This window comes from Drosophila sulfurigaster, chromosome 2R, assembly GCF_023558435.1.
Source record: "Drosophila sulfurigaster albostrigata strain 15112-1811.04 chromosome 2R, ASM2355843v2, whole genome shotgun sequence".
Classification (NCBI taxonomy): Eukaryota; Metazoa; Arthropoda; class Insecta; order Diptera; family Drosophilidae; genus Drosophila; species Drosophila sulfurigaster.
Genome location: NC_084882.1, coordinates 19,943,200 through 19,966,776, shown reverse-complemented (window position 1 = coordinate 19,966,776; position 23,577 = coordinate 19,943,200). Strand labels below are relative to the sequence as shown.

Below are 23,577 nucleotides of genomic sequence, written 5' to 3'. Positions count from 1 at the left end.
TCTGAGTTAGTTCATTGCTCTAAACATTTATCCATGGCGGCACTTTTGAAATGTTATTCTTTCATCAATTTTATATGGGGGGGAAAAACGACATTTCGGTAAATAATTGATAAAGATTATTGCATTATTGAATTAATTATTATTCTTTTCAATAAATTTTTTTGAAAACTCTAGATATGCAAAGTTACTATATTTCACAACAAGGTCGACGTGTGACCGTATTTCATTAGGTAACATATGTACGAACTGTTAATCTTGATAAAGTTGCACAAGAGCAGGGCTGTTATTGATCATATGATTGGTTCTGTCTTCATAACAAAAAGTTGTAAATTCATTCACTTACCTTCAAAACAAGTGTAAAAATGACTGCTGATAATTGTAAAAGTGACAAAAATGCCACTGGGCAATTGCTGGACTCCCTATACTTGGACATGTTTCATTTAATCGAAGCGCACACTCAATGCCGCCTGGATATCGAACGAACAAACGCCAGTGGTGCCATTCTCTTGGCTCGGACCAAGTTTCAGCAAGGCGGACAATCGCTATCGTCAGCCCAAATTCCAACTGAGAACAGTGCGGAATTCAATGCCCTTTGTCGAGTTGTCGACAAAGCAGATGATGATAAAACGGATGAGGTCAGCATTGAGAGACATTCTGTCGACAAGGAGAACGGTTACGTGGAGCCTTTGCACTGGTTTAGCGTCTTGCCGCCAATGAGCTTGCGGACTGCGGTGGAGCGATTCAAGAAATCCATAGAAGTGGTTGCCGAAAGTACAAATCTGCAACGGGAGCTTGCTAAAGTCTTGAATGGCATTGACAGGTTACGACGATCCCTTGCACTATAAAGAAATCGCATTGTAGCTTAACTAGATATTTAAATAAGAATAAAGTTAAAAAAATGAGATCAAGTTTTATCTAAAATCAATAAACTAAAAAAAATGTAAACATTGCATTTGAGTGGTGACAGAGGGACCGCAGTTGAAAAAATGACTCAGACATAAATATACCAACAATGACTTTAAATTGAGTATGTGTCATAAAAAAAAAAAAGACCGTATTGTTTTTCAATTAATAGTTATTATTGTTGTTAAGCACCAATACTGAGCTGATTAAAATCCCGTAGGTTAAAAATATAAATAATAAAAAATTTATTGGCAGCACTGGTTCACAATAATATACTGATCACGGGCATAAATGGTCACTCTGCTAAACGGTTCAAAAAAAACGATTTCAAACCTCAAGTAATCGATTGTAGAATTTTGTCAAGAACAATTGCCATTATGAACGAGTGGACAGTGCCGTCAGCTGATTTGTGGGTGAGTGGACAGTCTGGTGGCTCATCATTTTCGTATCTGGCAGGAAAGAATCGATATATATATAATCTTTAGCGAGAGCAACCAAATCAATAATTTGCTAATGCGCAGAATAAGCAACCAAAAAACAACAAAAACAGTCATTGTACCAAATTGAAGATTAAATTGTAGAACATGCAAATTCAGAATAATAGAGGCGTTGAGCCCAACAGCAGATAACAGTGTTCGTCACATAAAAAAGTCACACAACGCGCGCCTTTGTTGTTTGTGTTCTTGCTGCTGCATTCCCCAATTCATCGTTTTGAAGCTACCCCACCCCATCCCACAAAAAGAAATTAAGAACATATAGTCATGAATAACGCCCAGTCGAAGAGTGAAGCGCCTCTGCTGCAGCTGGAGGATGAAGTGGATCTCATCGGTGATTTTCTCAAGCAGCAGTCAACAACAACGACAACAACAGCAGGCAGCAATCAGCTGGCGCCGCTGCTGAATGGCTTCGAAGCCAACAATGGTCTCAATCAGTTGACGACGCAAGTGGAGGTGAGTCTGTTAATGATTAAAGATCAGAAAATTGTAATGAAAAATGTTACCCCATGCAGATAAATACAATTGGCAAGGCGGCCAATGGCAAGCGACGTTCGAGGCGTAAACCTAAGAGAGATAGAGATCAAATACTGTTATCAGTGGACGATGATGATGATGATGTTGCTGTTGATGATGATGATGCTGCGTCTGCTGATAACATTGTGAGCAATGATGTGGCTCACAATGATGGCGCCGCTGGTGGGGGCGACGAAGTCGAAAATGTAGATCTCTTTGTCACCAACAACAACAACAACAGCAAAAAGAAGCAACCGCAACATCAACTCTTATTGCTGCACGATGGTGACGACGGCGACGACGACGACGATGCAGATGGCGACGATGAAGAAGAGTGCGTTGTGTTGCTGAACAACAAAAGCAGAAACCCGCCTGCACTACGCAATGGCAATGCCAAAGCTAAAAGCAAACAGCACTCTGAGGAGAGCAGCGATAGTTTAAGCGGCAGATCAAGCACAACGACACCGCAAAAACAACAGCAGTCAGCGGCAGCAGCAGCGTTGATGATTAGTCAGATTGCAACACCAACGCGACGTGGAACGACAGCGGCAAACGCTGCTACATCAGCGTCCACATCACCGCTAAAAGCAACGACAACAACACGTTTGCCACACGACGCAGAGGTCGACGATATTTGTTTGGTGCCAGAAATCGATTTCGAGGGCATGTCGACGGACGCGGGCAGCGATAATCGCGAATCGCAGCCTCTGCTCGGCGGTGGCAGCCACGGCAGTCGCATCACTGATCTACTTGGCGCATTGGGACGTGGACACGATCATCTTGACCTCATGTCAAACACCTTTGGCGGTGAGTCAAACTGGCAAAACAAACTAGCAAAAAGAAGTCTTACAACTCATGTGGGGCTTCCTTCATTGTGTCGCTCATTGCTACTCAAGCAAGCTACTTGTGAAATTGAATTGCTTTTTATCTTTATCTCGAGTAGGAAACATTGCCAAGGGATTTCCAGCTTTATATTTTATTCCGTCTTGTTGATTCACCCTGTATGGCACATGTGGGTTTGGTTGTAATCTCTATTTTCTAGTTTTTTAGTTTTTATGGATAATTAGGTAGCCAGAGCAATGAGTGTATCGATTTTACATTACATTAAATTATATATTCAAGATAATTGTATCAAAACATTGCTATAAGTACACATTTCGGATAATACTATCCGTAGTAAAATTGTTATTTATAGTTAAAATGCTATTTACTATTTCAATTGCCCATTCAAAATACTTGCTTAGAATGAATTCATTCGTAAAATGAATGAATAATGTAACATTTTGTTTAATTGTGCAATTTTTGAGTCGTCTGATATGTTTTACATGAACAATTTTCAGTTAAAAGTTCAGATAATTATTAAAACGGTTTATTTTAAAATAAAAATAAACCCTCAAATAGTTATTGAACTTTGCAGATAATTGCAGCATTCCTTGCGTATTCAAAAACTGTTTTGAATGGTAAAAATAGAATTATTTATTTATTGTTAAAGTGTAATAGTTTCAGAACTAAACAAAAGTATAAATAGCGTTGGTTGCCTGACCTTCGACTATATATGGCTGCAAATGTATGACGTAGTTAAAAGATAAATATGCTGGTTATGAATTTAATTGGCGAGTGTATAAACAAGTCGACTTCTATTTTGTTCATAGTCCAACAAGTACTCTCGCTCTCTCTCGCTTGCTATTCAACTCTGTTGTGCTTTTTTTTATTAAGTTGAATTTCTGACTAATTCTTATTTAATTCAATTCAATCTGCACACAAAGCTGACTGACCGACTCAACGTGCGCTGATCCAATCTGAAACACGTATACGTAATATTTGTGCATATTATTATGTGATATAGTATACGCGAAAATTATAGCCAACAAGGCAAAAAAAAAAAAAAAAATTGCGCGACGTTTGACGAATAATTGTTGTGATCGCATTTGAGTTTCCCTTCAGTAAATAATTGAAATAAGATTTCTTCACAAAAGTTTGATAAACAAAATTGAACAAGTTACAAATTAATTGCATGTATTAGTAAAAATGGGTAATGCGCAGCATATCTTTGTCGATGAATGGACATAGACAACAATAACATTAACTGGATACGTAAAGCGATATGCAGCAATGTCGACTCATCGCGACCAACACACAGAGACCGATCCAAAGCCAGTCCCACCTCCAAAACCAAAGCCAAAAGCTGAGCACATTGAACTAAAAGAGTCAACTAACAACAACAACAGCAACAGTGAAAATACGACTCAAGAGGATGATTCAGATGTATCGAGCTATGTGGCATATGAATGTCATTGCTGCAAGCAAAAATGTCACGACGCCGAGAAGGATTATCTGCCATCGCATTCCGATGAGGATGAAATACCTGTTGTCTACTCCTCGCAGCCCACAACACATGACTCGATTGCCACCGAAGTGAAAATCCAACAGCCCAAATGCCAATGTGCCAATTGTCCGCTGAAGAATATGTGTAAGTTAGGCAGTCAGCCAGCCAGCCAGCCAGCCATGTGGCAAGCGAGGCATGTGTGGCACCTTATCGAAATGCTTTAGATATGCAAATACTTTTAACTGGGCCAACAATTTTAATTGAACGCTGGCTGCTTATCGCAAGCTGTTTGCGTTACTTTTTTCCATTGTCATTCCAATGCCGAATTCGGTGGGCTCCAGTCGCGACAATTTCGTTCAGCACGTGTTCAGCATTTGCCAGGATCTGGGCGAGTTTAACGAAAACTTTGAGTTCATAGGTAGAGAAAGGGAGAGAAATTCTCTAAAGCAATCAATAGGCCACAGTCTGTTGGCTATTTATAGCAACAGCTGTGTCACGACATGGCCTGAGACACATTACAGACCCAAGTCATTGTTATTAATTATTCACACATCACATTTCGTTTATAATTGAATCACAATTTGCAGTCTGCTTTTAGGCGCTGTCAAGGGCAATGCGCATTTTCATATTGCGCACAAATTTCATTAGTAATTTCCGCATTACCTAATACAATAATCATTAACAATTATATAATTGATTTTTCTTGCAGACGATCCTCTGTTCTCGGAGATTGTGGCACAGGCGGAATATGCTATCGAACAGGGCATTCTGCCGGAAAGAATTTATCAAGGCAGCAGCGGTTCCTACTTTGTTAAAGATGCATTAAACGTGAGTACAACTTCAAGTCTTACATTTGAAAATTATGCGCCACGCATAGATGTCAGCTGCAGAGTTTAAAGCTGGCAATCTCCAAACAGCGCATAGAACAAAATACGCGACTAAACGGGGAAGTGTTGCAGCAAAGTTGCGACTCGCAAGACTTTTGGTTTAGCTCGATACAATTTACAGTTTACAAATTACAAAGTCTGTCCACTAAAATATGATTTTATCACATTACAGCAACGCTGTCTGGCCGTGTTTAAGCCCAAGGATGAGGAGCCCTATGGCAGACTGAATCCCAAGTGGACCAAATGGATGCACAAGCTGTGCTGTCCCTGTTGCTTTGGTCGCGCCTGCTTGATACCCAATCAAGGGTAAGTAGATTAAGAATTCACACTGAAATATTGTATATACTTAAATCTCCTTCAATTAAACAGCTACTTGTCGGAGTCTGGAGCCAGTTTGGTGGATCGCAAGCTCAATCTGAATGTGGTGCCCAAGACGCGAGTGGTGCGTTTGGTGGCCGAGAGTTTCAACTATGCGCGCATCGATCGGCAGAAGGCCAAGCTCAAGAAACGCATCAAGGAGCATTATCCATCGGCGCACTTTAATCGCATGAGTCTGCCGCTCAAGACTGGTTCCTTTCAGCTGTTTGTCGAGGGCTACAAGGATGCCGACTATTGGTTGCGTCGCTTCGAGCACGAACAATTGTCGCCAGCTCTAGCGAAATCGTTTCAGTTGCAGTTCGAACGTTTGGTGGTGCTGGACTACATCATACGCAACACGGACAGGGGCAACGACAACTGGCTGATCAAGTATGTAGCACCCAAGCTGGTGGGTGAAGTGGGCGGCACTGGAGGTCGCAAAATGTCACGTTCGCATCCCGTTGTGGGACAGCCAATAATCGATTTGAACGAGCAGTCGGCGCCAGTGACGCTGGAGGCTGAATTGCAACGTGCAACGGCTGGTGGCGGGGAGCCATCGCCCACTTCGATGGGCATAAATGAGCCATCGAATGTGAGCAACAGCTGTGTGAGCACCGACGATGAAGATATACCTAATACGAGTTCCAAGAAGACAGCGCATATGCCTGAGGAGCCCACATGGAATCTGGTCGAGGCGCCGCAAATAAAAATTGCTGCCATTGACAATGGCTTGGCATTCCCATTTAAGCATCCCGATTCTTGGCGTGCATATCCTTATCATTGGGCCTGGTTGCCACAGGCAAAGGTACCGTTCAGCGATGACATCAAGGATCAGGTGTTGCCACAGCTATCGGACATGAATTTCGTGGAGGAGATCTGCACGGAACTGTTGTATTTGTTTCAGCAGGATCGTGGTTTCGATAAGCGATTGTTTGAGCGACAAATGTCCGTGATGCGTGGTCAGATTCTGAATCTAACACAAGCGCTGCGTGATGGAAAATCACCTGTGCAGTTGGTCCAAATGCCTGCGGTCGTTGTTGAACGGTAAGTAGATGTTGTAACACTCCAAATACTGCTCGATAGTAATGTTACATTATTTCTCCTTCTAGCTCCAGCGGCAGTCGCTTTTTTTCCTTTACGCAGCGCTTCCAAAACAAGAGTCCATTCTTCTCTTGGTGGTAGGTCAAGAACACCATTTAAATTTCATAGGTTTGATAAACTAATTCGCCTTATCTATTTGCAGTTAATTGATCGCTCCACTTGGGCACTCTCGTATTACCCGCCAGGTATATACATATATTGATGATGTGGTCGGGACCCTCAAGATAAATTGTCGCCTACCTGTTGTGCTTTGTTGTTATCGACTACTTACTATAATTATCGCCAAACGATTTTTAGTTGTAATCCTCCCACAGCGAAAAGAATTTTGTTAAATTTGTTTGTTTTCGGCAAAAAAGTCACTTGCTATTTATTTAAATTACATTCACATCTCATGATCACAGTTAACTGGCTGATTGTCAGGTTATATTGTTTCGTGTGGTCAACTGTTTAAAAAAAAAAAAGATGAATGAGCAACAAAAATCAATAGATTATCTTCATTCCATAATTCGAAGCTCATACGCTTTTTTTTTGTCTACACTATTTTAATTTATACCTAAAACATATCACCAAGAATTGTTTAAAAGTAACCTCATATTTATTGTTTAAGCCAATGGAGCTTAGTGAAGAATTTCTCCTTATTCATTGTGAATATCATTAATAAAAAAAAAAACTATACCAGTTAACACTCCTCAAAAGTCAACCCAACTCCTTTTGGGATAATTACGTTAAGCGAGTGTAACTATGTCAACTAGAGGAAACAAAAAATATACATAAATATATGGATTAGATTCGAAATTAGATATAAATAAATAATTATATATATATATGTATATTCGATTAAATGTGCAGAAATACAAACGATAATAAAAACATCAAACATGCCTTGTATAACATTTGGTTTATTCAATATGTGAAAAATATAGCAATGGCTTCAAGAGCAGACTAAACATACATATTTGTATTCGAATGGTTCTTTCAATTATCAATATTAAAAAGATAAGTATACAAAAAACATACAATTTAATTCTAAAACATGGACGACATTTAAGCTCAATCCTCGCGATGAGTTGCCAGATAATTTTTAATTAAGTCTATAGCATCCTGAATTATGACTTCGTTCGATGGCGCAGGGCTTGTTCCCTGTTTATTTTGATTAGCGTTCATTGGACTAACTGCCATACTAGCACGCTTAGCCATTTTGGACTGCAGCAAACGCAGTCGGGATTGAAAGTATGACGAAATAGACGGTTGATAGGAAATGCTAATCATGCGGCCGCATCCCTCATACTGGTACCATTTTGTGGGCACATTGCCCGTCACACTGAGATCGCGTCCCGTTGGAACTGTGCTGATTACTTGCTTTGGTTTGAGGAAGCGAACGAAACGCTCTAATTCTTTATAGCTTGAGTGCTCTGAGTATTCAATGCCGATCACACTGATACGCTTGCCATACGACGGCTTCGAATTTTTTTCCCACCCGCTGGGCCGAATGCCCAAGAGCATATCATACTGTCCCTCGTATTGCTTAAAGTACTGATCCAGTTGCTGTCGAATACAAGAGTGAAAATATAAGAAAACTGGAAATGTATTAGTGTCGCGAAATTCCACTTACTGGATAGCTTATCTTGCCCATACTGATGACATGCAAGTTAGCTTCAAAGGGATCATCGCAGAGTAACTCCTGCAATTCTGGCCAATTGAGACAATCGATTGCCTTGCGACGATGAGGTTCAGTCCAAATGCGCAGCGAGAACTCCTTGGCCAATGCCAGCCACAACTTCTCCTTGCCAATCACATATGAGCCGCAAACATGCAAAATGCGTTTCCTGGCATGTTTTTCGTGAAATTCACTAACCAAGTGACACAGACGTGTAATGCTCTCTGACTGATGGCAAAAGTCATAGCTTTCAGCCAGATATGTGGTGTCCAAATAAAGCAGATCAATGTCAGGTTGATTCCAAAAGATGGGCAGTGACTCCATCTCAAAGCTGGCACGAAAATCCCCAGTATGCAAGATACACTTTCCAGTGCTAAGCTTAAAGAGCAGCATAATTGCTCCGGGACAACTGTAAGGTATTAGATTAACCGACTGCGATCGGATTAGATATTTCTTATCGGACTTACTGATTGGCTTCCAAGGCGGTGATTTCAATGCCATCGACTGTAATGGTCTCATCAACATCGATCTCATGCAAATACTGCTCAGCAATGGGTATAAAAGTGCGCACTAAGCGCGCCGTAATTGGACTCATGTAAAGGGGATGGGCGAACTTCTTGGTGAGGCCCACATAGTGATCGGCATGGTAATGACTGAGGAAATAATGCGTTGCACCTGGAATGTCGCCAAACTGAAAGCCATCTACCACAAAGTTGGTGCCTTCAACAAGTTTATAGGGCGGGAGGCGTCGGCGTGAACGTCTTAGGGGCATATTCTCCTTGCCGGAAGCATCATTTGTTGACTCTTCATTTGGGAGATTACGACATGGTATAACAACCATAGAGCTGCTGGCTTCTGTTTGCTGTGGGTCCAAGTCAGCAAGCACTCCAGTGTTTTCATTAATGGGCGAGGTTTCGGGAGCTCTGCAAGATGGGCTTTGTTTTATGATAATCTCTTCCTCATCCGAGCAGAGATCAATGATATCACATGGTGTTGCTTTGCACTTTGCTTTGGCATTGCGCTGTGGTTGTGTCCGCTTGCGACAGGGTTTCGTTTGCGGCTTGTATTCCACATCTGAACCCGTTCCCGCTGTCGTTACAGTTGTCTCTGTTGCCAATTCTGATTCATTGTCAAACAAGCGTTTGCATCCTGTTGGCTTGCGACCCTGTTTCGACTTTTTGTTCATTTTCTCGACTTTATAACTCTTGGCGCAGCTCTTGAAGAAGTTGTCGATGCGCAATTGACCCGGCAACGGTTCCTTTTTGGCGCCGCGTTTAACTGTTGTTTTATTTTTATTTTCAGCTGCATTCTCCTCTAATTTTTCAATGTGCTTCTTCTTTGTTGTTGTTGCAGCTCTTCTGTTTGCCGCCTTTTTTGCATTTTCCGGTGTTTTGTCAGTAGCCGAATTTATAAGTGTTTCATCAGCACTGCTTATGTGTTGCAATTCATTTAAACTTTTAATGCGCAGCTTGCCAACATTTGCCTTCGCCATTGTTTTCCTGCCTATCCTGTTGGACCTGTTGCAGCTCACAACTTCTGGCTCTGATTGTAATTAAATCGATAACACTTAACGACAGCAACCCTGAAAATCGGTCATAGCCGAATTGACAATAAAGCAATCGATAACGTTTGACGCGGTCTATTTCAAAATATTTGTATGATCAATATAACGAAGACTTAATAATTCTGTTATTGTAAATTAAGCAAATTAGCTTGTCTATGCCATTGTTTCTTTATTTTTGTTAATAAAATATAACTTAATTAAATGGGTATCAAGAAGCAATTCAAATTCATGTCTAAGGTAGACCAATTAGAACCAATACAATTAATGATAATATATCCATAATCGGTAGAGGATAAAACCTAATAGGAGAACAGGAACCAGCACCATTCCCAAGTAATGCAGTCAAGATCGCAGGTCGGTCAAGGGGACATACATGACACCCATCAGACGCGTCATCTGCACTTTGCCATTTTCATCCTTGTCGTACTGCAAATCAAATTGTTTAATTCAATTCATAGCATGTAAAGTTAGCTTCTTACTTGCTGCATATACTGTGAGCCACCTTCGGGGCCAACAGGAACAATGAGACGTCCTCCATTGGCCAGCTGGTTGATTAATTCGGTGGGCGTTTCGGGAGCAGCAGCTCCCACATGTATGGCATCGTACGGCGCTAAGGCTGCGTGTCCCTTGCGACCATCTCCCTCAATAATGAGCATACGATCTGAGTCCAGCATGCTTGCATCATCCGAGTTGAGATTGCTCTTGCTTAAAGCGACCAAAGAATGCTGATGCTCAATGCCCACGATTCGAGTGTTAGCATTTTCGCCTTTTGCATTTATATAGCGATAGAAGCAAGCAGTTAAATAACCCGAACCTGAACCCACATCCAGTACATGAGAACCAGGCTTCAGATGATCACGTAAATATTCCAAAGCAAAAGCATGCTGTGTAAAAAGGGAATTTAGTTTTATTAATCTGAAAATTTTTTTCTTAAATTTCATGTTACCATATGAGGAGCACTGATAGTAACGCCCCCGCCAATTGGTTGCGGTGCATCCATATACGGATTACGAGGACAGTAGTGCTTACGATCTGTGGCAATCATTGCATTTGCCACAGCTTCAGACGCAATGACGCCGTAATCTATGCAAAATGCATATAATATAAGAAATAAAAATTTGAAAAGACGCACTTGTTGGTCTCTTACCTCGTAGCTGACGTATTAAATCCGCATTATTAGCACCCACGGAACGCCAGGCCATGCTGTATGAACGCAATAATAGGCCCAGCCTTAAGATATTAGCGATAGTTAAGTTTTTCAGTTTTGGGTTTTCTTTTGTTTGGTTTTTATGCTTTCCGTTGGTTATGTTGTTGCCTACAACAATTGAGGAACAGCTGTTGCGCAGTGCTGGTAAATGTTCCCTATTTAAAAGTGAATTTTTTAAAACGAATTTTGTTGCACAGCACACCTAGACATTTAAATGTAAATTTTCTTAATATATTATTTTAAGCTACTTGTTAATTTAATAGCTACATAATATCTATATTATTCCATATTAACGTTATCTTTTGAGAAGCGGCACAACTCTGGTTGCAAAAATACCACAAAGTAAGTAGTTAGGGTATTGGTATATTTGGGTAGTCAACTTGTGGGCACACTGCTGGCAGCTGTCGAGCGGAAAACGCAGCAAACAAAAGTCGCGGCGCAGTTACAAAAAGAAATCGAGATTAATTTGTACAAAGCGTACAAATACTAATGCAAATAAAAAAAAAGCATCAACAAATTGCGATAAATAAAGTTAGTTAAGTGTGAGTGTGCTGCTTGCTGTTGTGAAGTGAAGAATATACATATAATTATCCAGCCAGCTAGCCATCCATCGATTTGCGTAGCTAGCAAAATAGCACTGCAATTTGCAGCTGCCTTTTTTCGTGTTGTTTTATTGTTGTCTCTGCCAGTGTATGTGTGTGACGCACGCACACTAACATCTAGTGGCTAGTTTGAAGAGCGCGCGCGGCAAAAACGTTTTCGCTATTGTGTAGCGTGAGTGTGTGTGTGAGTGAGTATTAGTCATTTTGGCCTGGCCTGTTGGTCGTTGGTCTTGTGTCTTGGGTCCGGTCTTGGCTTTTGTTTGTTAACCCGTAACACATTTGGAGCGCATCAGCAGCAGAAATAAAACAACAACAAAACAGCATCGTCGTCGTTACGGCCAAATCAGCAAAAGGTTAGTTACCCGCCTTATCATTAACTTTAATTGCCAATTCATTCGCGAGAGGTTTGTTCTAATGCTAATAAAAAACGTAAAAAAGTATAAACCATTGAATGACGAATGTTTCTCTCCCTCTGCTCGTTTTTTACTTGATTAAACTGCTCAGCAAGGTCGACTTATTGTTGCACACATATTTACTATACAAATAGTATATTTATTTATATACACACAAACATATTTATCGTACGCTTTGTAAGCATGTAAGACGCGTTCAACTATTGTACAATAAAAAAAAAATGTTACATTGCATAATGTTGTTGTGTGCTGCGTTATTTGTTGTTTGATTTGTGGCTTAGTTGAAATATGAATAGGAACAAATACAACTGCAAATATATGATTGAGTGTGTGAGCGTGTTGTTGTTGTCCACTTTGACAGGACTTGAGTTGAGTTGACTTGACACTACTTCCCTCTGAGCATTTCCACTCTGTCAAGCATTTCGTTTTCATTCTGAAGCAGCAGCAGGTGTTGCATGTTCTGCTTCCGTCTGTTACATTCACTTTCCAACTCACTGAGTTTGCCACAAGATGCAGCAGGCTGCCGCTTTTGACAGCTGGCAGAAGTTATCGATAAGTTCTTGAAAGGGTTTCTCTTCTTGCTTTTTGTGTAATTATTATGTCGCCTTCCATTTTGTGATAGCGTCGCGTTGTACAAAACAGGAAACGACAAGTGTATAACACATGCACAACTACAAACACATTTACAAGCAAACACTCTCTCACATATGAGCAAATTTATCGCATAGCCATTTGCTGCACGTTTTGCTTTCTCTTATTTTTGCTGTTGCTAGAATAAATAGATAGCCACAAAAAGCTATCTGCTACAACATTATCAATCATATGTTAATTATAGAGATTCCCTATGATAATAGCGCATTTATTGATAAACTAAAAGTTTATTTCAACAGCATTTTATCAGCTTAATTAAATATATTGACAAGTGTGATTGCATGCATTCATGCGTTAAGCTTTCTGTTCAACTTTGACCTAGATTGCGACTTGCAACGCATGAATGCGAACGTAAAATTCCGAATCCAACGAATATGATGAATGCTCAACTCTCTCGCTCTCTCTCTGCACCCGCGATGATTTGTTACAAGCAAACGTGCAGTTTAAGCAAATACATTTATCTTTTTTCATTCTCAACCACCTGACGTTATTCAAAAACAAAAACAAAAAAAAGCGAAGACGCCAACTGGCATACAAAACAAAAGGAGCAATGCAAACTATTATACAGAATGCTGTTATATACAATAAGTAGAATAAAACTAACTATTATACGTATTCCATTTGCAGCGCATTTAATGGCTTTAATCTATGAATGATTTCATACTCCTTTGAATATGTGAATTTTAAGTTGTGTATTTTATGTTTCATTTATAACCAGTTCTGATGCTCATTTTATTTTCTGCTTTCTGCTGAACTTCTTCTGATGGGAGGCGCGTTTAAGTCAGACTGATTATTCCATTTGCTTTTCACACACACCTTCGCATAACAATCGCATGCTATTTAAATGGATTTTCATTTTCACATTCGCATTCACATTCGTATTCGTAATTTTAACTCGTGTTTTTGTATTTTGCCAGATCTCTAAATACCGCATGTGTCTGTGTGCGTGTTTGCTATGACAGACAACAAAAGATTGTGACGTTTGTGCACGTTTTAAACTTTTCAATTTTTCGTTTTTTCTCGTTTGTTGTTTCTTTTTGTGTGGTTGTGCAAATATGTCAAACATTTGCGCAAACTACACAAATTTGCGTAAATTGTTATGTGTCGCATATCAAACTGTGTTCACAACAACAACTGTATTGATATGCGACTATGAAGCAGACACCTTGACCTTAGAAGGCGCCTCAAAAGAAGTTTGCTTTCATTTTAAGGATAGTGAGCGAATGTGCCTTCATAAGAAGTTTAATACATCTTCTATGTATAAGATTCTTTGTCCTGACTAATTTATTTAGTGTCTGATTAAACTAGCAGCTGTCAGCCCAAATGGTAAATGCGCAAATAAATCTACTAAACCATATTAAATCACTAATTAAAAATTGTATGACAACAATCTACTTACAAGCAGTAGATTTGGCTAGAACTGTAGATTGTTCAATTTAAAACCTAATTTAAAATAAAGTCAGATTTTCAGCGCTAACGTATGTACTAAGAATTGCTCAAGATTCTGGTAATTTGGCTGATTCATTTCAAAGTTACAAACCATACAATAAAATATTATTATAATGTATGATATGAGCTAATACGAAATACGTATTTTTGAATATGACGATAATTGCTGGTTTCTTTGGTTAGGGAAATATTCATATAAATTAATATTGAATTATATTTATCGTTTTGCTGTGTAAAGCACTTAAATTTCCTTAGTAAGGCAATAGTAAAAACGAGTACTTATTAGTCAATCAGTCTCTGTTTTCCTCTTTCACTTTCCGTCGTTCTAAAGAGCTTCCCAGTCATCATAATTATGAGATCTTTTCCAAAGACCTCAACCTCAACGTCAAACAAAGCACATTCACTGTGCGGCCCAAAAGCCTCCCACCCCCTTCCATTTTGGAACTGAGTCAACGCTTTTTATGTAAATTGAATGAACTTTTTGCTGTGTTTTTAATAACTTAAATAGCATTAAGTAATGTGCGTGTTCTCTTGGGCACGTTCCCTCACAGACTGCTTCCTACTTATAATATATGTTCATATAATTTGGCAAGTTCAACGTCAGAGCTGAAATTGAGGCGTTCCTGTATGTGAAAAGATATAGCATATAGTATATATATCTTTGTGTAAGGGTGTGTCTGACTGTAAGTTCATTAAATTCTTTATTTGCCGCAATAAATTCAATTTAGGTTCGAGACGTTTTTTTGATGGCGCTTCGAATGGCGTTTCAATTACGTATTGCTTTACTATATATAACGTATTCCTCACATATCGGCATATTTGTAATACTTAACGTGTGCAGCATTTATCAAACTAAGCATGACAATGAAATATGCATAGAAGTCATAGATAAAAAGTGGCGAATGATTTTAGAAATTACTTTAAACTTCAAAAGAGAAAATAAATAGTGCAGACGATCAGTTGAGTCCATAAACTTGATTGCAAAAATGCAGAATTTATGGTATGAAATATAAATCTAAAAAATCATAAAACTGCCTTTGCAATGTATATTATCTACCTAAAAATGAAAGTGGCATAGATTGTAGATTAGATTAGATTGGGTAGCCAAATAAAAACATTGCTGCAAGGGTATTGATCTAGTAAGTAAGCAATTTGTTTTCTTGTTTATTTGATTATTTTTCTAGCATTTTAACAATTGAAAATAAAAGCTCAAGGTCATTGAATGTGGTTGTTGTTGCTGGTGTTCGATATTGTTGATTTTGTTTTGGGTTTGCCAATTGACGAAATGTCGAGCAATCAACAATTGCTGCCCAGTGCCAAAAGCAGCAAACTGTCTCAGCGAATACAATACGAACAATAATAATAATATAAAATAGAGCATAGAAAATTGTCTCTTTGAAACGTCGTTTATAGTTAATCAATTATTTACTTAAGAGTCCATTTGTGATAATGTTCATGAACTCTATTATGAGTGTGCACTGAATGTGTATGTGTGTGTGTGTGTGTGTGTGTCTTGACAATGCTTGACGAAGTGATCGACCGACCTACACGTATTTGCTCTCACTTTGCTATCATTTCTGAGATGCTTTCACACACACACACACACACACGCATACACCACGACAATAGCAAGTCTGAAAGAGAAAAAAGCACTTTCTTTTGTTCAGCTGAGTTCTGCTTTGCCTTTCTTACAAGAGCTTTGAGAGCGCGCGTGGTTCAAGTTTTATGAGTACTTTAAGTAAAAGTTGTCGCCGGTTCATGATTAACCTGAGCACATATCTGTATCTGTATGTGTGCCTCGTCAAGTTGAAAGCGCCATTGACCCACGCAAAATTTGCGAAGCTACTACTATTCAAAATCATAAAATTAACAAGTTCATGGTGACACTCAACTTTGGCATACCCTTGCTGGAAGTGCAGGGTATAATAAAAAGCATAAAAACTTGCATGTGAGTGCAACAAAACTGCTTCCTAGTCAAATCATTTCACTTTGCGGGGCGGTTTCAGCTTTAACCGGTTGTCGCCGGCAACAATTTAACGAAAACCCAACTATACACAAAGATATATCTCTATGTATTATACCCTGTACATTACTGTGCACATGTGTGGGACAATGGCATTATAACAAACCTAGGCGTGACCTTAGCAGTGCATTAAGCTTTTACAACACTTTGCATACACACACACATACATACAAATACTTATGTAGGTATGTGTGAGCTTAGTTTGGACAAGGGCGACAATTCTACGGCCGTTAGTTTGGGTTTTACAAGGCTTAACATGTCATCCGAGTTGTTACTAATTAGTTAAGTCTATTATTCGCTTTTAATTGGCAAAACCTGTTTCGAAATTATAAAAAGAATAATATAATTTTTGTAAACACTAGAAATTTGTGAACTTGAAATAATTTATAAATTTTTGGCAAAATTCATACTTTTAATTTAACATCATTTCGGTAAGATGACATCATGTTTAAGCACATTAAAAATGAAACTTGCTACTAACTAGCTAATGTGACGTATTAAGCGGAAGCTATTTATCAAACTGGCATAGAAATTAGATAGTTAGCTTATATAAAAAGCTTTCTACTGTACTAGTATACGATATATATATTTCAACATTTTAATTTAGAGGAAACTGTAGGAAATATAAACTCGGATTTATCAGCAGCGGAAGGGAATGCTTGCGTAGGCATAGTTCACATATTTTATAAAAGGTCTTTGGAAAAGTACAAGCTCTCTGATCCGTCTACAACAAAAATGTAAGCGTCTTATCGCAATAATGTTTGAGTTGGCGAAACACTTTAAATGCAATTTCTGACTAGATTAACTCAAAAATACTTTTGCATATGAATGGAATATTAACCCTTTCGGGAAAAACTTTGCCTAGAAGCAAAATTGTCGATGTTATATTGATTGATTTTTAGTTTTAACGCAATATCAATAATATATTGAATAATATTAACATTCTCATAAACATTTCTTTCTTACCTTGTCGTAATTTAAATCTGGAAAGGTTAAATGTGATATTATTCTTTTTTAATCAATTTTTTGCATCTATGTATTTGCAGAATGAAATGTCGTAAAATCTTCTTAGTTAGAGCTAACGTTCATCAATATAACGTGGAACTGACACGTTTGCACTAAAAATAGTTCTTTAGCTGCAGCTCTCTTCGCTTTCCCCCTCTTCTTTAATCACTTAATGCCTGTTAATTGATTGGAGGCACAATTTGAGCTGCTCTGCAATTGACGTAAAAGCTTTCATTGTTGTTGGATTAGACATGGCAAAAACGAATACGATAATTGCATCTCTTGTGAGCTGATATATTTCGATATGTCGATTATATATGCAAACCCATTGGAAGGATACATCCAGTGGAGGCTCGTGTGTTAAATGGTACACATTGATTTAATTAGCAGGAAAGGCCCCAAAATTCAAATGCACTTGCCACAAGTTGAGCTCACGTATGTAGCTAGGGGTAAAAGACACACAAATACAGATGAGCGTATATATGTTTGTACCTACATATATATTCATGTACGTGTTCGTATACCCTTCAGAGGTGACTTTAATTAGATTGATTCTGTTAGTTCTGTAAGTGCTCATTGATGTTTTTGTCGAGCAAAACGTGCCACGTTTACAATAAACAAGCTAATGAATTGGGTGATGTTCTGACACCTTTTGAAAAGGGTATATATGAAACAAATATCGATGCGATATTAATCTTAAATTATACTAAATTAATTTACCGAAAAATGATATAATATACCGAATGTTATGTTTGGTACATCTATAAAGTATTACCTTCAAAATGTACCAAAAATGTTATCGAACAATAAATGCTGCTCAAAAATTGTATCTCTAACTCATTTAGTCTCGATTCATATTGACTCAGCTGTTGACTTTGATATTTACGTGGAATCTCTTAGTCTTCGTAGTCACTAGTTTTAGATTGGGTTCGTGCTTGAAGTCTATTTGCCATTTGATTGTGATGTAAATAGCATATGAACGGTATTCATCTAGACTTTTTAGATCCACAGCAAAATTTACATGGATTTCGCATTCAATATTTGTGGCTCTTTTGTTTACACTTGGAAATGAAAGTTTATGAAATTTCTGAAGAGAATTAAGAAACAAAATATACTGCTAACAGCTGCTTCTGTTGAGAGTTGCGCATACAAATTGCAAAAATTGTTGCATGAAGTTTGTGAACGATTATGAACAATAGATACTTTGTTCTCTGAGAGATTGTTATCTAAAGAGCATGCGAATTGATATTTATGCGGAGTAAAATCACATTTAGTCAAGCTGAACTGATTATTCAAATATATTTACGACGTTTTTAGTTCACACTTGATTATATCTGTCTCAATCTCAAGCTTTCTAAACTCTTTTGTATGTGATTTATTTTTATTTATATATTTTTAATATCTTAAACTCATTTTAAGTCAACAAGAGTGAAGTTAAAAAAATAAAAATAAAAAACAAAATCAAGCTTATTCAACAACTGGCTGCTGATTTTCTTTATATCTCAAAGTCGTTTGCCTGCATGTTCTGTCGGGTTTTTCCCATTCCGTGTCTAACTTTAATGCAAACAATGTTGCGCCATGTGTCAAGATACATACATATATGCATATTATCCAGGCGCAGTTCAGTATTTGCTCATGTGGCATGTATAATCGTGGCATGTGCAACAGTCAGCAAACAGCAAACAAAAGTGGCACACATTCATTCCACCGCCCAGCTACTTAGAATGCTTGACTCAGTTATCGAATAGCTGCCAGACTAATAAATACAAAATGCTCTCTATCTATATGCATACTACACTCGTAAATAAGTCCCATATACTATGTAATTAGCTATAGACTGGGCGGACTATTGTTTTTGCCATTATTTTCTGGGGAATTCGTCGTTTTGCGATGACGCAGCTGGAGGTCATTAGACAGCAGCATCATCATTAGCATCATATTTATTATCAGCAACATCAGTAGCATTTGGCAAACGAAATACGTACTTAAAAAAATGAATGAATTCTAGTAACAGAATTTATTTGCTGCGTAAAAGAAATGTATGCGAATATTTGTTTTTGATAAGCACACTTTCAGAGCATATGCGACTCTCAAGCTCTCGCTGGCGCCTGAATACGATTTATAATATTATTGTTGTTAATGCAATCAGTCGTTCTGGGATGTGCCGACCACCGAATTGTTGTTCTTTTTTTTTTAGCGTAATCGCCAACTGAACTCTTTATTTTTTTTCGCGGAATTGCATTCCTCCCACATTTTAATTTTGGTTCTCTGATCAAAGTTGAATTTGTTGCCCATTGTTAAAGTCTTTTTGTGGGCGTCCTACTCGCTTTATATTGATGACGTAAATGACTGGCACCAAATTGTATTTTAATAATTTATTTATTTATTTGTTGTTTTCCTTTCTGTTCAATTTTTGTGCTTTTTTTTTTTTTTTTTTTTTACTATTCTCTTGTGGCTTGTTGATCGATTTGCTTTTTACGTTTTAAACATTTCCCCATTGATGATGATGGATGGCTTCGGCAATTAGAAGTGTTTATTTAATATTAATCAGCTGTCGAGTTTAGTTGCAGCTCAACAACAGTCGATTGCAATTTAACAATAAAAGTGTTACGTGATTTAACAAATTAGTGTCATTGCAGACAGTTGCCCAAGTTGTTTCAATTGTAAGAGTTACGTTTTTATTTTTGCCAATCTATAAAGTGATTTTATTCAGGTTACGCTATAAAGTGTTTTGTTATTTTTCGTGATCCATTAAAATTGCTCTAGAAATAAACAATATGCGCATTCTGTCTGGAAATAACTTTTGTGCTTATTTTCTTTTGTGAAAATTGCACAATTTTAATAATGTGCTATAATTGAATGATTAAACAGTCAAGTGGAAAAAAAACACTCGAAATTAATTTGAATGTTTACGCTTAAAATTAAATAAAATGGTTGAATTGATTTAGAGCAAATATTTAAAATCGTAAAATATTAAAGCAATATTAAGATATAAATAAGTTATATGGATTTGATGATGCAAATACAAGCAAATATTTATAATAATTATTATATATAGGCTAATTGAACTTGAACAACATTTATTTATTTGTTTCTTAGTACTTTTTTTTTATAAAGAGATTTAGTGTAAAGTGTTTTTTTTCTGTTTGAACTGTAGCAAGTTCGGAAAAATTTATATTATTTCTAGTCGATAATAATATTCCTCTTTGAATTGTTCAACAGGGATGCAAGCTGGAAATTAATGCTGAAGTGAAGATGTGAATAATTTACTTATATTATTCTCAGTCTTAAATTATTAAGAACTGTTCAATATTCATCTTAGAAAATACATTTATTTCTATACTGAATGGAGGCAATTAAAGCAGATGTATTTCCAAAAGCTTTCAACCGTTTTAAGTGCAAACTAATTGAGACAAATGCTGTGTGTGAAGAGAAGTGTTTTTTTGTGGTGTCTGTTGACAATTCAGCAACACACACAGAAACCTAAGTTAATAAAATTTTGAGTAGGAATATTCCGGCTTTACATGTCGTATTTTTTGGGGAGAGATGTCAGAATTCTAGGGAAACGACGCTCCACACATCACTTAGAATCATTTCTTATCGTTGCTTATCATCATTCACACCGCAAACGATAAGCGTTATCTCTTAAGGCGCATCTCTTGAGCAGTGTTAACGACAAATTACTCGCAGTGCGTTGATGTATTCGCTTTCAATTGCAGGCACAATGACCATACCATCGAGACCAGCGCCAGCGCCGCCAGGATCGCGAGGCCAAAGCGCAGCGGCGGGTGCGAATGCGAGTCTGGAGCAACTGCGACTGCAACTGCAGCAGCAACATCTGCAGCAGCAGCAGGCAGCCAACGGCGGGTTGCAGAAGTTGACCATCAAGTTGCCACCGCCACCAAAGGGACCAATGCAACAACAGCATCAGCAAAAGTGGAACAACAACAACAACTTCTTTGATGTGGATAGCAGCAGCACAACAACGGGATCAAGCATAACGAGAAAGTTTCCCCAGGCACGCTACACTCCAGCGACCAATTGGAATGACTCACCATTCGATAGCGCTGCTGGGAATGGCAACAGCTTTAAGAAGATGCCGCCGCCGCGACCGCCACCGCCAAAAGTGCAGGTCAATGGTCGCAAAATGACGACGACGTCGACGGCGAGTGGTGCTGTTGGCGGTGGCAGTGGCGGGGGAGCTGGTGGCATCATTAGCAACATATTCAATCGCAAAAAGTCGACGACGGCAACGGCATCGGCTGCTGCTTCCAAGGCCGCAGCGCAGAGTCGCGTCTACGGCCTGAGCAGCGGTCATGCCGGGGCAGCCACGTCCTCGACTGCAGCAACGGCTACGTCAACGTCGAGTGCCAATCTTTACGATTGGAATGCGGCGTGGAATACGGCGAGCACAACAACCACGTCGATGACAACAACGAATGTGACCAAGAACAGCTATCGAAGTGAGGCAGATGCACAGCTCATCAGCTTTGATTCGCCGCCATCATCGCCCACATTCACACAGAAGTCGAACAGCGATTGCGTCAGCGTGGATAGCTTCAGCTCGGACAGCAATTTCAGTTCACCCAACAATGGCAGCGTATCGCAGCCGGAGAGCGGCTTTGAGGATGATTACACACGGTCACGACCGGCCACACAGAGCCCCCTGGTGGATCCATGGGAAGCGGTGGACAACAACATCTATGGTGGTGGCGTTGATAGCTTTGGTGCGGCGCCAGTGCGTCAAATGCAGACGACACAGTATCAGCAGCAGCAGCAATCAATGCGCAGCTCGGATAATCCGCTGTGCAATGGTCGCAGTCTGTTGCCGCCCACACAATCGCTGAGCATGCCCACCATCATCAAGCCGAAGATCTCGGCCAAGCCCAAGGCACCAAAGCCGCCGCCGTTCATTGGCCATCCACCGATGTCTGCCTATGGCAACAGCACGCCACCATCGCCACCCATGCCCAAGGGTGCTCCACCGCCGCTGTCAGCAGCAGCTGCTTCTGCGGCTCCGGCTGGTCACATTTCGCTGCTGGACGTGATCTCGGGCAAAGTGGATGCGTTGGCGTTGAGCAACGGCAGCTCGGGTTATGTGGAGGAGGCTCAACTGGCATATTGCGTAGCGCTCTACGACTTTGACGGCGTCGAGGAAGGCGATCTGAGCTTTAGAGTAAATAGAAAATATATACTATGAAATAGTTGCAACTTTATTAACACAGTTTTCCACTTTGCAGGAGAATGAAAAAATCTATCTGCTGGAGCAGCCCACCGAGGAGTGGTTCCGAGGACGTACGCGTGCTGGCTGCGAAGGTCTGTTTCCGGTTAATTATGTGGAAGTCAAGGTGCCATTGGGCGGTGTTGCGGAAAGTGCAGCTCAGTCCCATCAACATCAACAACAGCAACAGCCACCGCTACAGCAACAACAACAACAGCACGCGACGACGGTGCGTTGTTTGTATAATTTCCCTGGCGAGGTGGAGGGAGACTTGGCTTTAAGAGTAAGTACTTGGAAGTACTTTAATCATCAAACCTCGATATTAATGCATTTGTGCTTTGCAGGAGAACGAACTGGTCAATGTGCTTTATCGTATTAACGAGGATTGGCTTTATGGTGAGGTGAATGGACGACAGGGTCAATTCCCGGCCAATTTCCTAGAGTATCAGCCCGAAAATCTGCCTACGCTGTGAGGGCAATCAATGATATAAAAATAAGGAGAAAAACAATACATATTAACGATAATATCAAAAAGCAGTTGGAGCAGAAGCAGGAATAGAAAACAGCAAGAACTATATTTAAATAGCTATTATACAAGGAATTCTATGTCGATAAGGGCGAAGCAGCATAATGTTGTTGGAACTGAACCATATTGTATTTCCACCAACACAAACCGAAAGAAACACACACAAAACACAAAGCGATTAACTAATTATACATACACAAAAACATGATATTTCTGTTAAGATTAATTAGCGACTTTAGAAATTATTTTAACAAATCCATTTTAATGGAATCGAATCAAAATGCTGAATTGGCTTTGAAGAAAAAAAAAAACAAAATAAAAAGAATTGTTTGATTTCCATTTGATTGTTAATGTTATTTATTAGTTTATAGCTTTGCGCGCGTTTTGATAAATGTTTATGTAAATGCTTTTTTTTTGTGGATTTAGTTCCCTTTTTAGTTTATAGTCAACTAGTTAGGCAAACCGTTTAAACCATTTCCAATATTGCTGCATAATCTGATTAACTTATATGAACGATGTGTGTGCTATCCGAAAGACGGAACGAAAGAAATTAGCTCTTAAGCTATAGAACCTAGTTAGATATTCAGGCAACTAAGTATACACATATGTATGTCAAACTATACGATGAACTGAAATAAATGTAAACCAATTATCAAAATACACAATACTCAATTG

The 23,577-nt window shown here is 38.9% G+C and overlaps 5 protein-coding genes across 6 annotated transcripts; 3 read left to right on the top strand and 2 right to left on the bottom strand.

Annotated features, from left to right (window-relative positions):
• The first annotated feature begins 286 nt into the window (after positions 1–286).
• On the top strand, positions 287–1,466 carry LOC133838919 (uncharacterized). The gene has a single exon (XM_062270175.1). The coding sequence runs from the start codon at positions 363–365 to the stop codon at positions 843–845; it is 483 nt and encodes a 160-aa protein (XP_062126159.1). The 5' UTR covers positions 287–362; the 3' UTR covers positions 846–1,466.
• LOC133838906 (phosphatidylinositol 4-kinase type 2-alpha) lies at positions 1,367–7,308 on the top strand. Of its 2 annotated transcripts, XM_062270159.1 has the most exons (7): positions 1,367–1,853; positions 1,913–2,720; positions 4,949–5,067; positions 5,299–5,432; positions 5,496–6,527; positions 6,593–6,661; positions 6,727–7,308. In XM_062270159.1, exons 1-7 carry the CDS (start codon positions 1,665–1,667, stop codon positions 6,728–6,730), a joined length of 2,355 nt encoding a protein of 784 aa, XP_062126143.1. In that variant the 5' UTR covers positions 1,367–1,664; the 3' UTR covers positions 6,731–7,308. The 2 variants fall into 2 exon arrangements, with proteins under 2 accessions (XP_062126143.1, XP_062126144.1); XM_062270160.1 differs by lacking the exons at positions 1,367–1,853; positions 1,913–2,720 and adding an exon at positions 3,847–4,383.
• LOC133838908 (DNA cross-link repair 1A protein) lies at positions 6,941–9,799 on the bottom strand. Its single transcript, XM_062270162.1, has 3 exons — positions 8,709–9,799; positions 8,197–8,650; positions 6,941–8,129 (listed from the first exon to the last, which is right to left on the bottom strand). The coding sequence occupies exons 1-3, from the start codon at positions 9,731–9,733 to the stop codon at positions 7,635–7,637; spliced, it is 1,974 nt and encodes a 657-aa protein (XP_062126146.1). The 5' UTR covers positions 9,734–9,799; the 3' UTR covers positions 6,941–7,634.
• Positions 9,800–9,954: 155 nt separating this feature from the next.
• On the bottom strand, positions 9,955–11,203 carry LOC133838916 (protein-L-isoaspartate(D-aspartate) O-methyltransferase). Its single transcript, XM_062270172.1, has 4 exons — positions 10,953–11,203; positions 10,752–10,888; positions 10,285–10,689; positions 9,955–10,231 (listed from the first exon to the last, which is right to left on the bottom strand). The coding sequence occupies exons 1-4, from the start codon at positions 11,005–11,007 to the stop codon at positions 10,148–10,150; spliced, it is 681 nt and encodes a 226-aa protein (XP_062126156.1). The 5' UTR covers positions 11,008–11,203; the 3' UTR covers positions 9,955–10,147.
• A 202-nt stretch (positions 11,204–11,405) lies between these two features.
• Positions 11,406–23,570, top strand: LOC133838909 (pneumococcal serine-rich repeat protein). Its single transcript, XM_062270163.1, has 4 exons — positions 11,406–11,967; positions 20,875–22,331; positions 22,396–22,659; positions 22,721–23,570. Exons 2-4 carry the CDS (start codon positions 20,880–20,882, stop codon positions 22,847–22,849), a joined length of 1,845 nt encoding a protein of 614 aa, XP_062126147.1. The 5' UTR covers positions 11,406–11,967; positions 20,875–20,879; the 3' UTR covers positions 22,850–23,570.
• The last annotated feature ends 7 nt before the right edge of the window (positions 23,571–23,577 follow it).

Coding starts and splice junctions, on each gene's coding strand:
- LOC133838919 (XM_062270175.1), top strand. CDS start 363: ATGACTGCTGATAATTGTAAAAGTGACAAAAATGCCACTGGGCAATTG.
- LOC133838906 (XM_062270159.1), top strand. CDS start 1,665: ATGAATAACGCCCAGTCGAAGAGTGAAGCGCCTCTGCTGCAGCTGGAG. Junction 5,433..5,495: donor TGCTTGATACCCAATCAAGG/GTAAGTAGATTA, acceptor TCAATTAAACAG/CTACTTGTCGGAGTCTGGAG. Junction 6,528..6,592: donor CCTGCGGTCGTTGTTGAACG/GTAAGTAGATGT, acceptor TTCTCCTTCTAG/CTCCAGCGGCAGTCGCTTTT.
- LOC133838908 (XM_062270162.1), bottom strand. CDS start 9,733: ATGGCGAAGGCAAATGTTGGCAAGCTGCGCATTAAAAGTTTAAATGAA. Junction 8,651..8,708: donor ACCGCCTTGGAAGCCAATCA/GTAAGTCCGATA, acceptor AATACCTTACAG/TTGTCCCGGAGCAATTATGC. Junction 8,130..8,196: donor TGGGCAAGATAAGCTATCCA/GTAAGTGGAATT, acceptor TGTATTCGACAG/CAACTGGATCAGTACTTTAA.
- LOC133838916 (XM_062270172.1), bottom strand. CDS start 11,007: ATGGCCTGGCGTTCCGTGGGTGCTAATAATGCGGATTTAATACGTCAG. Junction 10,889..10,952: donor TTTAATACGTCAGCTACGAG/GTAAGAGACCAA, acceptor CATTTTGCATAG/ATTACGGCGTCATTGCGTCT. Junction 10,690..10,751: donor CTATCAGTGCTCCTCATATG/GTAACATGAAAT, acceptor CTTTTTACACAG/CATGCTTTTGCTTTGGAATA.
- LOC133838909 (XM_062270163.1), top strand. CDS start 20,880: ATGACCATACCATCGAGACCAGCGCCAGCGCCGCCAGGATCGCGAGGC. Junction 22,332..22,395: donor AAGGCGATCTGAGCTTTAGA/GTAAATAGAAAA, acceptor TCCACTTTGCAG/GAGAATGAAAAAATCTATCT. Junction 22,660..22,720: donor AGGGAGACTTGGCTTTAAGA/GTAAGTACTTGG, acceptor TGTGCTTTGCAG/GAGAACGAACTGGTCAATGT.